General features: G+C 42.5%; 1 protein-coding gene across 10 annotated transcripts in view; it reads left to right on the top strand.

Annotated features, from left to right (window-relative positions):
• LDLRAD4 (low density lipoprotein receptor class A domain containing 4) overlaps nucleotides 1-14,799 on the top strand; it is a 291,190-nt gene that overhangs the window by 107,878 nt on the left and 168,513 nt on the right. For all 10 annotated transcript variants that reach the window (XM_046925120.1, XM_046925119.1, XM_046925118.1 and 7 more), the window contains one exon: nucleotides 4,535-4,994. In XM_046925120.1, the coding sequence (XP_046781076.1) occupies nucleotides 4,955-4,994 (40 nt within the window). In that variant the 5' untranslated portion in view covers nucleotides 4,535-4,954. The remainder of the gene's footprint in view (nucleotides 1-4,534; nucleotides 4,995-14,799) is intronic.

Below are 14,799 nucleotides of genomic sequence, written 5' to 3'. Positions count from 1 at the left end.
AGAAAGCTTGGACATTATTCCCGAGCAAGCTGAAGCATATCTGAAAGTATCTACAAGAACAGAAATATATATGATGTAACTTAACAACAGACTAATTGTGTCAGTCACTGAAATTCACCAAAAAAGTGAAATACAGAAGCTGCTTGAAATGTCACAACTAAGCTCTACAAACAGTGAAGATAGAAAGTGAAAACAAATGATGTATATGTGTGTGTGAGAAAGATGTGATTAGCTGAAAGTATTTTAAACATCTGGTTCTTGGTTTGATTTGTGTATGTTCTCCTGTGAATGTCACCTTGAGTTTTCTAAGTGGTCTTTGAGTTATGAAGCACAGTAGTTCCCAAAACCCACGATTCACTTAGCACTGGTGAAGTGTTGTCTTAAAGAAGACAGATGATGGATGGAAGTAAATGAAGATCACACTGTGAAACACAAATCGTACCATCTAAGAAGAATTAGGTATAACTGATAAATGTTGATGTCTAGTTTAGGAGTCTCCATAAGAAGAAAACCCAAAGCCTGGAAAACTCTGGTAGACTCCAGTAGGGGATGTAGAGGTAAGCTCTATGTATGCACACATGCTTCATTTTCAACTGCTCTAGCAAACCACTGAAGATTTTTTTACAAGCATTGTTCTATAAATACAAAATGTTGAATGTTTTTTTAATATTTTTTAGCCAGAATCTTCTTATATTTATATCCAGGTCGATGCTGCCTTAAAACATAGGAAGTACTGGCCTTAACTTCAGGGAAGGGTTGAAGCATGTGGGTAGTTCAGCAGTGACAGTCCTGCCTTCAGGTGGATTGCTGAATTCCTGGGTGCAGAGGCTTGTTGCAATCCCCTGTTGCTCCTGCCCTCCTGCAGCCACTGTTCAGCAGTGTTCTGCCAGGGGATTTGGTACTGCTGCCCTTTTACACTTCCTTAATCCAAAAGCTCAGAGCTCGAGCAGTGAGTCCTCCCTTGCTGAAGTTAAATTCATCTGTAGCTCACAAGCTGGTCAGTAACTTTTTCAAACAGTTAGATGTGTAGGTTTGTTCTACAGACAGGCCTTTCACGAGTGATCGGGGACTGTTTTTCGGAATGTCTTGTGCCACGGATGGGTACGTGGGTGCAGGCAGTGCCCCTTCAGACAACACACCCGCTGAGTTCTTGCTGTATGTGTGGGAACCAACAGCACGTGGCCAGAGAAACAGGCTGTGTGCAGTGAGAGGAAACGGGGACAAAAAAGCCCCAAACAAACCATGCTGCAGCATTTACATTTTGGTCAATGTTTTGGAGTTGTTAAAGATGTTTAAGAGATACCAATCTTGGAAAAATGAGTGTTTTGCTTCTTTCTGTGCAAGCTCCTCCAGGCTTGGTCCTGACTAATGATTGCACAGCTCTTCATAAAATGTAGATATTATTGCAGGATTTAATTACGCTCCCTGGCTGCCACTTCTCTCTCAGATTATTTTTTAAAGTGGCCCTTTAATATATAATCGTCAGCTATTTAGAAAAGAGCAATAACAGGCTGGCTGACTAAATATACCATGCGAACCTATAACTCGCATAATGTGTTAAATAGTCCAAATATTTTGTTTGCAATTTGTGTGAGGTTTGAGTGATGGTGCCTTTCCCAAGCCCAAATCTGAGAAAAGTGGAGGGGATGAAAGAAAAAGAAGAGTTGATTTTTCTTTAGGCATTCAGTCATGTAAGTACTTAGCTGAAAATCTTTATAGCACAGCCATGTATTTATAAAATATGATGTTTTCCTTTGGTTTGCTTTGGAGACTCTTCTAACGCTGCAATGGATGAATGAAAGCAGAAGTAGGAGCAGAGTTCCTGTTGCAAAGGAGGTAACAGATGGAGCAAAGGGAAAGTATCTGGGTCTTTCTGTTTTAGATTTTCTCTTTACCAATACAATGGGACATGTTCCCACCGGCGTCTCCGCAGGTTGTGAAAACTTTAATGGGCACACTGAAGATCACACACTGTTGTAGTTCTGTCAGCACTGCTTGGTTTGCTGCCCGTGTCCTGCCAGCTGCCTCCCAGCTCAGTGCCAAAGGAGAGGAGCGCTTCCGCAGCAGAAAATGCTCACTTAGGGTAATTGTGAGGTATCGGAGACTCTTCTTGCATTTTGGGCCTTAAGGGAGGTCTTAAGCCTGATGCCTGAGAGCAGTACCTTTTAAAGTTTGAGCTCCAAGTGAACTCTGCAAGTGTTTCAGTGTCCAGTATAGTTGTTAAAATCCCATCCTTTCTCTGGGAACAAGCAGCAGTTGCTGAATGTGCCAGCACTGTAGAGTTTCTGCAGCACCACTATGTTCTTAACAAGCTTAGTTGGGATGCTGAAGATGTGGAAAATAATTTTTCTTCCACTAAAAAAGTTAATTTTCAGAAAAGTAATTGTGTTTTATTCTCTAAACAACTGGAAGTGTGTTATATCTAATATGAAGATGTATCTATTTAGTAACATGAGAGATTTTCCGTGGTTGCTAAGGTATTGGTGTGAATCTCTTGAGGATCATTAGGATGAGGAAAAACATCAAAATGCTGAAAATGGAATGCATCAAAATTGTGGATTTATAAGCCAAAACCATGAGCTAGAAGGCTGAAAATGAATGCAAATATGGACCCTTTCTTGTAAATATAGAAGAAACTCAGACCTCTAGAGAAAAAGCTCGGGAGATGAGTGCGGCATCTATCTGTAGTCATTATGGAATAGTTAGCATGCTGTGAGGAGCCAAGAGGAATTTGTGCTATGGTGTATGTATATTTTACTTGTTCAGTGGTATGTACTTCAGATTAAAATGACCTCATATGAAATGGCTGTTAGTTGCACAGATCACTTTGAAGTGCTGAGGTTGACGAATAGTATCTTGTCAAATGTGAATCTGAAGTTCTTATTCAACTTTTTCTGAGAGGAGCTATTACATGTAAAGGCTTTGTTTTCAGTTTCCTTTCACTTCTGTGTTCTCTTCTGTTAAGTTGGGTTGTTTGGGTAAGAAGTAGGGAAAATGTCTTGAATCTGATCTGTAACCTTCTACCAGCTGAATGTCCTGCATTGTGTTTTGAGAAAAACTTTTGGTTTTCAGAAGTACTGTCTTTCCAGAATTGAGAAAGCAATGGCAACATCATTAGGATAGAAAATTCATCATGGCATCTAATTTTTGTTCAGTGTATTCCAGAGAGTCAGCGCTCATCAGGTGTCACACTCACTCAATGGCACTAACACACTTGAGAGCAGATTCTTTTTTGTCTGTCACAATAAGTCCTAATAAAGACATTGAGGGCCAGCCAGCTTTGTGTGCAATGTTGTTTGCAGAGCAGGAGGTGCTGCGAGCGGTGTGAGAATCCTCTTTGCAGTTTGGGGCCGTGCAGCCTTATCCTTCAGGCTGTTGGCCAGTCACTAGCTGCTGCAGGTCAGGATAGACACCAAACTGGGGGTGGGGAGCAGGTGGTGGGTTGCACACATCTGTTGAGCCTACTCTTGTACCATCTGCTGGAGCACATGGTGCTCGGACTGACCGTGGTGCTGGCACCCACTGCTATGAGCTGCCCTGGTAGGTGGACCTCAGCCTGATCCAGTACTGCAAGTGCTGACTAGACTCATTAGTTAAAATCCATTAGTAGATTATAAGATCATCACTGACGTAGTTTTGACCTGCCTGCGCTACTGAATGAGGGGAGCCAAGCACTACGGAGGAGGAGGATGGCTGGGGAGCGAGTGGATTCTTCTCCCAAGTCCTCTTTTCTTTCTGTGAGCAAAACCATTCCTTTTTTTTTTTTTTTTTTTCCTAAAAAACCTTCTCCCTTTGTATGTACTTGTTTGCTGCTGTCCTTCACCCCATTAATGTATCCTAGTTTTCAGAAAACTAGGTATGCAGCAGCTCTGGTTTTCAGGGAGTTGCAGACAGCCATGCTCTTGTGGACAAGTAGTATAACGAACAACTTACCCACCTTTCTCTTGTATAGTCTATGGCTATTTTTAACATTACCGAACATTGAAGATGTCTGAGTTGTGTCATCTGTGTTACAGTTGAGATTTTAAACAGATAATCAATGGCACAGATGTAGAAAGGTTTTTAACCTCAGAAGACAGAATGGCGTGTAGAGTGTTGGCATCCAGTGCTTCGTTTTCCTGCTCCAAAAGAGATGGGAAGCAGCTATATGAAATGCTAATAATCTCACTGTGGTTTTTGAATAGACTAGACTTTGAGAGCCTTGAGTATTTTTCCTTTTCCCTTTCAACTGCAATTTTGTTATTGTATTGCTGCCCCCATCTCTGCTAAATATGGCTTTTGAAATGTAAATCATATCATGTTCTCAGAGATGCATATGACACCCTCAGCACTGTTCCTCTTTGCACTTCAAAGAGCTGTGTGGTCACACTTTACATCTCAGCAAAATCGCAATATTTGCCTTCTGAAGATCTCCTTTAATGTGTACAATCAATCCCTGATAATGTGTTTTGGGTTTTTGTTCCCTGGAGTCTGTTAATTTTAATGTTGCTACAGGTCATCGGGAAACATAATCTCTTCTTTTTTAATTTCTCAGTGAGCGTGCCTGAGGGAAGGCAACACGAGAGAGGAGAGACAGTTGATCACCATCGTTGGCTGGGACCTGAAAAAATGGTGCTGGAGGAACAGAGGATTAGAACTTAGTTGTAAAAGGGAATTCGAGTCTTGGCAGATGATTTTCTTCATTTCCACATCCGCCATGGCCCAGATCCTCTGGCTGGCTGGTTGATGGGACTACCCAACGCTTGCTCCTTGGGTTCAGTGCAGATATCTCCAGTGCCTACAGACTGAAAGACCTGGGATCAGGTGGCAATTGGATGGTGCCAAATCCGGGAATGGAAAGAGCAATGGACTCTGACGAGCGAAGATGGAAGTGACTTGACAGCTCCAAGCTCAGCAGTTGTCTCCAGTAAGGACAGGTTAAGGTTGGAATCACAAGCTTCGCTGGGAGAGCAGTATGCAGGAAGCTGGTTTTCAGGCCACAAATGCTTTCACAGGTAAGGATTTCTCTTGTAATTAAGCTAGTACTTTGGGGGCAATTTACTAGAGTTTTGAAAATCAGTTGAATAGCATCTTGTAGTACTTTCAGCTTAAGTAACGTTTTAAAACATTTCACTTGAGGAACAGCTCAACTCTGGTATTAACAGTGAATAACATCTTTATTTTCTGCCCCCTGAAATGAATTGTTATAAGCCTTAGGGAAGTTAAATCTTTGCTTTCTTCATTAAAGTACTCATTAACAGCTTAACAATGAGTAGCCTCCTGGGTCAGTTGGGCCTATCTCCATTGTATAAAATATAATCTATTAAGTTGCTTTTACCTTTAACATGGTATTTTGGTGAGGCTACAGGATGGACATTGTGTCAGGAGGCTTCTCAGAAACATGGCAGCAATGAGATTTATCATTACAACCAGAGCACGCCTCTCAGCAAAACTTGCCAGGTTACTGTCTGATAGTGACAGGACGAGGGGAAATGGTTTTAAACTAAGAGAGGGGAGATCTAGGTTAGATGTTAGGGGGAAATTCCTTACTCAGAGGGTGGTGAGGCGCTGGCACTGCTGCCCAGAGAAGCTGTGGTGACCCATCCATGGAGGTGATCAATACCAGGTTGGATGGGGCCCAGGGCAGCTGAGCTGGTGGGTGGCAGCCCTGCCCATCGCTGAGGGTTTGGGACTAGGTGGGTTTTAAGGTCCCTTCCAACCCAAGTCATTCTGAGATACTGTGCTGAGTTGTGCTTAAACTCCTTCCCTCCCCTGATGGCTCAGCTGAGTGGCAAAATCAAAGTATTTAAACAATAATTGTTTCAACTGTCTCCAGTACACATCTGTGTAGATGTGTTGGAAATAATGCAGTAAGAAAGGATACAAAGGTGGTGGGTCTCCCTGAGAGAAGCTCCCCCTAGTGTAAACTGCCCTGGAATGCACTGCGCGTCTTGTGCCTGAACTGATTTCTAATCTGAGAGGTAGGAGAAAGCAGGACCTTCTAATAACCCCCTTCCTGCTTTTTTTTCCCCACATCATCCGGCCAGCTGAGACCCTGTGAGAAATGGATAGAAAATGGGCCGGATAGTTCCTTTGCTTTAGTGGGCCTAGATAATGGATTAGTACCAAAGTGAAAATAAGTGATGTGTGAGACATTTATTTCTCCAATTCAAAATTTCTGCTTTTAAACATTTGCTGGATTATGGCTTGTTTGTATAGGAACATTGTTTTCTGTCTCTGAGTTCCATGCTGTTTGAGGAGATCTTCCTGGATGAGACCAGCAAAGCTGCTCATGTCCCCAGGCTTTGCCCTGTTGCACAGCAAACCCACCCTCAGAGGCTGATCCCACCATCTCACTGCAGCGGGCTGGTCGCTGTGTGTCCAGCTGCCCACACTTGCGTGTTGGTTCAGCAGGATAATACAGTTCCAGGGGAAATCCCTTAACTGTCCCATTGCCAAGTACTGCTTTGATTTACAACACAGTTTTCATGTGTGAGCAAGATGATTCTTGGAGGTGAGGTGGTGGGAAGCTTTATTCCAAAGGTGTTTCACTGCTGCTGGGAGAAGTGAAGCCAGGAACCACTGCAGGGCTCTCCTGCCTCTGCTGGACATGCAGCATGCTCCCACAGCTCCTGGGTGTGATGCTTGGGCGTTTGGTGCTTCTTTGTCTTTGCTACTCTGCCAACCCTCCTCCACCTCATCCTCTTCTTCCTGCTACTCCTTTGTTCTCCACAGAAAGCCTTGCTGTTTAGTATCTGTTCCCTCTTCCTGCCCTGCCTTCTGCTGCAGCTCTTCTCTCTCTGAAAACTCTGTTACCCTTAACACCCTTGTAATGTTATATTGTTTTCTTTTCAACTTTAAACTGTTCTGCCGCAGCATCTGCTATCCCTCAGTGCCTAGAAGGTCAGGTTCTTGGTGCTTGGATCCGACTGCTAAGGCAGCAGAACGTCAGATTGTTGCTGACCTCGTGGCTGCTGCTGGGTGGAAGGGAACGGCTAATATTGAAACTGGTGTCCTTGGAGATCTGGGACAGCAGTCAGGTTGTGGTGACAACCCAGCAGATTCCTACCTGTTCTGGGCACTTTGAGAGCCGGAGGGTTGCACTCTCTCTCGTAAGGAATTGCTATATTCCTTGGAGTTGCTCCCAGGTAAAGAAATCAATAAACATTTTGAAATCTTGTTAACTGAATGTTTATTAATTCTTTAGTACAGTTAAGTTGTACCATGCGTTCAGGAGAATTCTAGGAGAAATGGGCAGGAGACTTGTAAAGCAAACAGGTGGAGTTACCATTGCTTTTATGTTAGAAGGCGGCAGAGGCTTCTGTTTCTCCTAGCTTGAATTGAATTTGTTTTTTGGTGGTCCTTCATGTTCCTTGTTAGATTTCTATAGCACATATCACAGTATACAGTGGGTAGGTGTATATTTCTTAGACAAATTCATAGGAGCATGTTATGCTAATGTATACTCCGAGGTAACAGTGTAGTGCTAGGTGCATATAGTTCCTCACCTTACCCTTGCTGTGCTGCTCCTATTGTTGGTATGCTGAGTTAGCTGTAGAAGTAAACAGTAGTGGCTAGTGGCAGAGGGGGCATGACCACATGTGGAAGTGAGCTAATTTGTACAGAAAAAGCTGTTGTCTGAAAGCAGTGCAATGTCAACACTGAATCTAGCCATGCCAAGTGACTAGCTATTGGAACAACTAGGGTAATCAGTTTCAATTTACAGGTGAATGTAGTGCTGCTAGAAGAAGCTTTGGAGGATGGTACCTCTGTGTTGTAGCCACCTTTAGAGTGTTTCAAAACACTCCATTTTTTAATAGAAAAATGTATAGGAAATCACCTTTCCTAACATGCTGTGACCTAGAAGGCTTACCAGTAAGGTTAGAAGTTACTTTTATCCTGTCTGTAATGCTCAGTTTACTGGTACAGATGCCAGAGGTGCTGTTTATTACAGATCACTCTTGTTCCAAGAGGTATACTGTATTTACCATTTATTACCAAACAGCAGTATATGGTAAAACCCTTTTAACTTTACTGCCTTAATGCTGATTTCAGTGGATTGTGCAAGTATAATAGGTTTGGGATTGCAGAATGTAGAAAAGGCAATGAAAGTGCTTCTAGGCTCGATTAGGAAAGAGATGGCTGAGCCTATGATGATAAAAGGCAATTTGAGTGATAGCAATCATGTTCTTCAGAAGATGAGAGAATTTCAGAATTGAAAGCAATGGTATGCAAAGAAGTAAGCTCATAGAACTGACAGGAAAGATTTCTTGGGAAACAAACCTAAGAAATTCAGGAAGGCTTACAATTTCTAAAGGATCTAGCTTTTTTTTTTCGAGTCATAATAAAGAGTTTTAAAAGCACAAATAAAAGGTGTCTCCATTAAAAAAAAGAGAGAGAAGATTGGATGGTCTGAAAAATGAGAAGGACTTGAACAGAAAGTGGAAACTATATGTGTTACCAGGATGAACATAAAAGAGTAGTTTGAGTTTGCAAGGTCCAAATTTGCTAGGCCAAGGCACAACATAAAGTGCAGCTAGTGAAGTTTGTGGTACAAGGAAAGGATATGTACTATAACTTCACTAGTAATAAGAGGAAGACTGACTTTCTGTACTGCTAATTCAGAAGGAAAGCCAGAACTTGTGATCCAATGTATGCAGGTTGGACCAAGTAGTTAATGACTTTTTTTCATCTTTCTTTGCCAAAAAGGGAGATTGCAATCAGGTGGCATGAAAATGAATTCTTCTTCTGGACGGGTACGAATTCCAAGCAGAACAGGAACAAAACTGATTATAAACTAATCAGATGAGATAGGTATTTTAAAACAAGCTACAGCTTATTAAACCATCTCTCCAGCATAGTATGAAATAGCTTGAGTAGTATCTGAGCAATTAGCAGTTACACTGGAGAACATTTAGAGGACGGTTAAGGTTAAAAAAAGAAACCAAACTGTGAAAGGCCCAACAATGCTTCTACTTGTAAACTTTCCTGGGGCCATTTTTTCCCCCTTTTGGAGTAGATGGCTAATCGAAGTCTTTGGGGAAAAAAATGTCAGAATCAAAAAATCAGCTTTTTTTTTTTTTCTTGTGTGTGTTTTGTTTTTACAACTAACCTGCCGATGATAATGAGATAAATGAATGTAAATTATTCTCTTCCAGGATGTACCTTGTCAGTTGAACCTAACTTCTCTGTGAGTAGAGAAAGCGTGTCTTGATTTTGAAAGGCCTATCACTCTTTCATTAACAGGGTGGCAATGTGGGCTACAAGGTAGGCACCCACTTGGCTGGAAAGCTGTTCTCAGGTTAATTAATAGTGATTCATAGCCAAGCTGGAAGGGTATGTCAAGCGTGATTCTGCCCAGGATTGCTTGAAAATATTCAATATTTTAATTAATGACTTAGATGATAGGATCTGCGTGCAGAATTTCCAGATGACACCAATGAGGGAGAGGATGTAAACCCTCTGAGCACAAGATTAGAATTCAAAATTAATGCGGTCTATTGGAGGACTGATCTAAAATAAATATGATGCAGTTCATTAAGGACAAGTTCTAAATTGTGGTTGGGCTGGAATAATCAGCTGTGTAAATCAAAATGTAGTATAACCGGTGAGACAGCAGGTCTGCAGAAAACAGATGGGCAGTTGCAGGAGACCAGAAAATGGCTATGAATCAACAATACTATGTCATAAACATTATGCTAGAATATATGGACGGGAGTCTGTGTGGAAGACGTGCAAAATAATTTTTCCACTCTGCTTAGCATTTGTGTGGCTGGAATACCATTTCTGCTCTGAGCAGCACTCTTTGGGCCTGTTGAAAGCATCCAGGGAAAAGGAAAAAGGCCAGAGATCTAGACAACGTGGCCCTTGAGAATTGAAAAAAATAAATACTCTATTTCAGAGCAGAGCAGCAATTCTCAGTCTTCGGAAGCTGTTTTTCCTTAGGTTCCCACGAAGCAGTGGGCTTTTGTGCTGGGACACATCTGACGCCCTGAGCTGGGTGGCCACGATGAGCAGTGCGGTGTAGGGCCTGCAGTGGTGTGATGGCTGGGAGGCTTGCCTCGCTGGCATGCTTCCTAGCTGCCGTGAAGGGAGCACGACCTACCTTGGTCTCCCTTGGTGCTGTGCCAGTGCTAGGGTACCGGTGGTGGGGAACAGGGGCAGTCAAGGACTATGCTTTAAAATCAGCTCCTTTCCACCGGTGTGTGTTTTGAGTGCTGGTGTAGGAGAACAGAGAGATTCTGAAATCAGCTCTCCGTCACCAGCGAGTGTGTGGCATGGGGAGATCCAGGATGATCAAAGGATAAGGGGAATACTGTGGGGTGAATTAAGAATCAATGGATGAAGCATCCTGACCTCACAGGGTCAGCTTAGGTTCATCAGGATTTTATTAGCACCGTCTCAGCATAAGCTCTGACAGACCTGAGCTGACTCTTGGGCATTCCTGCCCTGTGACCTTCTGCACTGCTAGAGGGATTATTAGCTCAGGCACTATGGAAACTGGAATAAATAGCGGGAGGTTGCTTTATGCAGTGGGCCCTTGCCCTTGTGTCTAGCACTGACTATTTCTGTCGCCTTCTGATCCTGCTCTGTCATTGCTCTGCATCTTCTCCCTCACACCTTTTCCTGTGGAAGTGATTCTACCCTCACATCTTTCTACAATCCCTTGCAGCATTATTTCATGGTCATTGTCACCAAAGCCTGACCTTGGGCAATATCCAAACAGGCAGAGTTATTCCTAGGAAGAGTCCCCTTGGCCTGGCTGATACTCCACCAGACCCCACTTCAGCAGAGAAACTGTGTTTGACTTTTGGAGTTTCTCTTGGCCAGAGGAATACAGCTTGAGGGGATGCCCTCACATCTCCTCTCTGTACCTCTGGCATTGAGGACTTCTATTGTTTCCTGTCCTGGGTTTCATGCTTTCCTAGCCTCTCACTGCCTCTTCCCCCAGTGTCCAAATCTCCTCTGTACCGAGACTCCTCTGTCACTTTCCTTTTGGGTTTCACTTCAGGATTCCATACCCTTGTGGCAATCTTCCTACTTTTTGCTACTGTCCTTCACCTTCTCCTGTTTCTGGACTTCTCCCACTTCCAGACCAACTCACTACAGCTAGCCTCCAGGTTTGTCTAAAAGCCTCTTACTCTCTTTTGTAGACTCAGCCCTCCTCCTCTGTGCTCCTCAGGGGTATCTCTTTCTACCTCATACCTCAGCTGCAGTAAGTTCTGCTGGCTTATGTGGGACCTCTCTTTGCACAAGGTGACATGAGAGCCTGATGCTTCATTTGGCTCTTTCCCTCTTTGCCTATTTTGCTTAACTGGTGATATATTGGGTGAAGATGTCTGGCCTAGGGGTTATGGCTCCAGAATAGGGAGGCTCCTTGGAGGGATTGCATGGGAGACTGGAGAAATTGCTCCAGCAGATTGCATATGCTTCAGTTGACCATTATTTGTTCAGAGATTGAAAGAGTGAGGGAAGATGTGATAACCATTCAAAAATATATGGAAATTTCATGTAAAGAAGATGGTAATAATATCTGTTTTCCAGTTTTGTTGGGGATAGACAAGCTTGCTATAGTGGGGAGATGTAGGTTAGACATTAGGAAAATCTTTGTAATGGTAAGAGTAGTTAAAAACTGCAGTCGATTGCCTAGGGAGATTGCAAAGTCTCCGTCACTGAAGGTTTTTAAGAACAAGTTAGACTAATATCTGTCAGGAATGGTTTATGTATAGTTGATCTTGCCCTGGGGCAAGGGGATGGACTTCATGAGAGCACTTCCAGCCTTACTTTCCTGTGATTCTATTATTGCTGCTTCCCTGGGTAATGAATGTATGTACATTTTATATGTTAGTAACCCACCTGCACTACCCTGTCTTCTCTATGCTGCAGTAGATTATCTTGGAATAATTGATAACAGATGGATTAAGTGTCTTATGTATTTAAAGTCTACACTTTCTGTGCTGGAGTATTTCCCCATGGCATTTCTTCTAGCCTGCCCCAGCTTTCATTGCAACTTTATTCTTTAAGCATCTTACTGGGAGAGCATCACTTATGTTTCTGTATCTGTGCAATGAGTATAGAAATATTTTCATGTTTCAGAAATACTGCATCCATTTTTCTGCTTGCAGGCGTTGTAAGAAAAGTTTTATACTACTCTTAGGTAGTAGATGTATAGAAAAGGTAATTGTGAAGAATAATCAAAAACAGGCCGAAACCAAAGCAACATTCCTCCTTCATTGGAGGTTGTTTTCTTTCTAATGAATAAACCTATGGATGATTTGCTTGTCATAAAGTATATAACTGGTAGATCTGATGCTGAAGGTAGCCTTCTTCCTCCAAATTCTAATTGAGGCTCAGTGTAAAACAGAAAAGCAGGTTTGAAATATCTTCTAATAAGTATATAATGTAATTAATATTAAAAGGAGTTAAAAACTCATTTACACTTTAACACAGGTCTACCACATTGCTGCTGTCATTATTTGCATGATTTTCAATTGCAGATAAACATTTCGCTTAAAGAATACAACTCGGGTATGTAGCTGAGCATTCTTGTTCCCTTCTGCTGCGGTTTTGTTTCCTGCTGCCTCTTGAAGCTAGTCTGACCTTCCAATGTTCTCTGCAATTTTTTGACAAATGCATTCTTACTGTATGAGTTTTCAAGGTTACTATGTCACTGGTGGACACAGTGGACAGCTCTTCGTGTCTTTTAGATCTTGGGAGGAACAGATTGCTTTTTGCGATGCCCCTTGCTCAGCACACCGATAGTAACAGATCGTATTCCATTGTAGTCTCTTAGATATTTTCTTAAGAGCGTGCAGTTTTTGGAGCACAGATAGTATTCTCAGCAAAAAGATGTGGAAGGAGATACAGTATGTCTTGAGGAGTTTGGTATCCAAATACGTTACACTCAGAAGCATTCAGTGGTGACTGAGAAACTGAAAACCAGTTCAAGAATGGTGGTGCCATGTGAGAGCAATAGCTTTCAATCACAGCTTAGTTCTCCTGTGGTCCCTTTAGCAGGTGATTAGAACAGCAGTGCTTTTTGCTTTAGGTCACTTTTTTGAATTCTCTAATTTCCAGTTTGAATACAGTCTTGGCTATGTGTGCATGGTCCATTTCTTATAGTGGTTAGTCCATAGTGCAAATGAAAAGCCTGTGTGTGGCACAGACCAGGCAGAAAACAGGCTGAAATTTAGAGAAACATGGCAAGTGGGCAAGTGCTATTATTTCATGAGGTATACTGCTGGAAATGGCAAATTCTTCCTGAAGTCATGGGAGGGAATGCTCCAACATATTTTCATGGAGGATGTTGAATCCTCATCTTTGATATCCATTTTTAGAAGATGATATTCAAAGCCAGAGCATGTTGCTTGTTCTTTGAAAATGTCCATCTGCCATTTCTCATTTCTAATAGTACGTGTCACGGTGCCTTCACATGCTACACAACTTAATCAGCCAAATGGCCCATTCCAGACTGAATATGACAATGAACTGAACTGTGAATACGCCGCATTTCAGTATTGAGTCATAGAAAAGCGGCAGACTTTTTCAATGGAGAACATGAATGCATAGTCCCTCAAGTAAAAAGTGGAAAATAAAGAGGGATGAAAACTGATTGTTAAACTGGCAGTTTGTTTCCTGTTCATTCGTTCTACTTAATTTGGTAGCATAGATTATTTTGTTTTAATTAAATTTAATTTTAATTCTTGAAAGAGGGAATACGAAGTGTGAGCTCTGCTCCTGGCTAGCTGAGGCTGCTCAAATCATAGAAACGTTAAGGTTGGAAAAGACCACTAAGATCACCAAGTCCAACCATCCACCCATCCCCACCATGCCCACTCACCCAAGCTTCTCAGTGCCACATCTAATGCCTTGACAAGGCTCCTGGTGTGGCACAGAAAACAGGCCCTTTGCTGCTTCTCAAAGTGCCCAGAAAAACGAAGTCAGAAGATTTACTCTTTTTGTTTTTAATAAAATAGCTCAGAGTCCTCTGGCATAATCTAATCCATTGGTGTTTTGTAATCACTGTTCTGCTCAAATCTTCAGTAGGTGTTCCCTTTCCACTGCTGGCGCTCTGCTACAGAGGCAGGATGTGTACATCTGCATTGCTTAAAATTAAGGTTTTCTTGTTTTTCTTCAGAAGAATGGGGGTGACAAGGCAGAACCCCCAGAGGTTTCAGTGTGGGGTGCAGTCCTGCAGGGGGAGCTCAGTGCTGTGTGCTGGAGGAGGAGGAGGTCAGAGGAGAGAGGCCGGGCTGGTGTCCAGCCCCAGCGGGACTGCAGGGGAAACAGCATGGAAATGCCTTTCATTGCATTAAACCAGAGCTGATGTCAAGCTGTTGAAGGACTTGACTGTGTCCTTTTGGAGGCTGAAGAGGTGCAGTGGCTGAATGGAAACAGGAACAACATTAGTCCAAACTCCCTATTCACATAAATGTGATGCGGGATGTTTGCAACTGTTCACTGCAAGGCAATGTTGTTTTGAGTGAATAACACAAGGCTAAGTTCTGATCTGATGTTTTTTTGTACTGTTGAGCAGGCTGTTTGTCTTGCTAGAACATCAATTTTCTGTTGCAATAAAATAAATAGCATGAATTAATGTTGTGATTCTCTGTTGTATGCTGCAGCACCACCTCTACGACTCAGTCGTTGCAGAACAAGGAGGTATGAGTAAGCCTAAATGTAGTGAAAAAGCCTAAAAGCTATTGAGGCAAAGGCAACACCGTATATGAAGTGTCAGAGGTCACATTTACTTCTCTAATGTTTCATCCCTTTAACTTTTCAGGAAAAGAGGCCAAGATGCATGGGGACTCATTTATTTGC

The sequence above is a fragment of the Gallus gallus genome, chromosome 2 (genome assembly GCF_016699485.2).
Source record: "Gallus gallus isolate bGalGal1 chromosome 2, bGalGal1.mat.broiler.GRCg7b, whole genome shotgun sequence".
NCBI lineage: Eukaryota > Metazoa > Chordata > Aves > Galliformes > Phasianidae > Gallus > Gallus gallus.
Note: the sequence above shows the minus strand (reverse complement) of the source record. Positions and strands in the feature narration are given on the sequence as shown.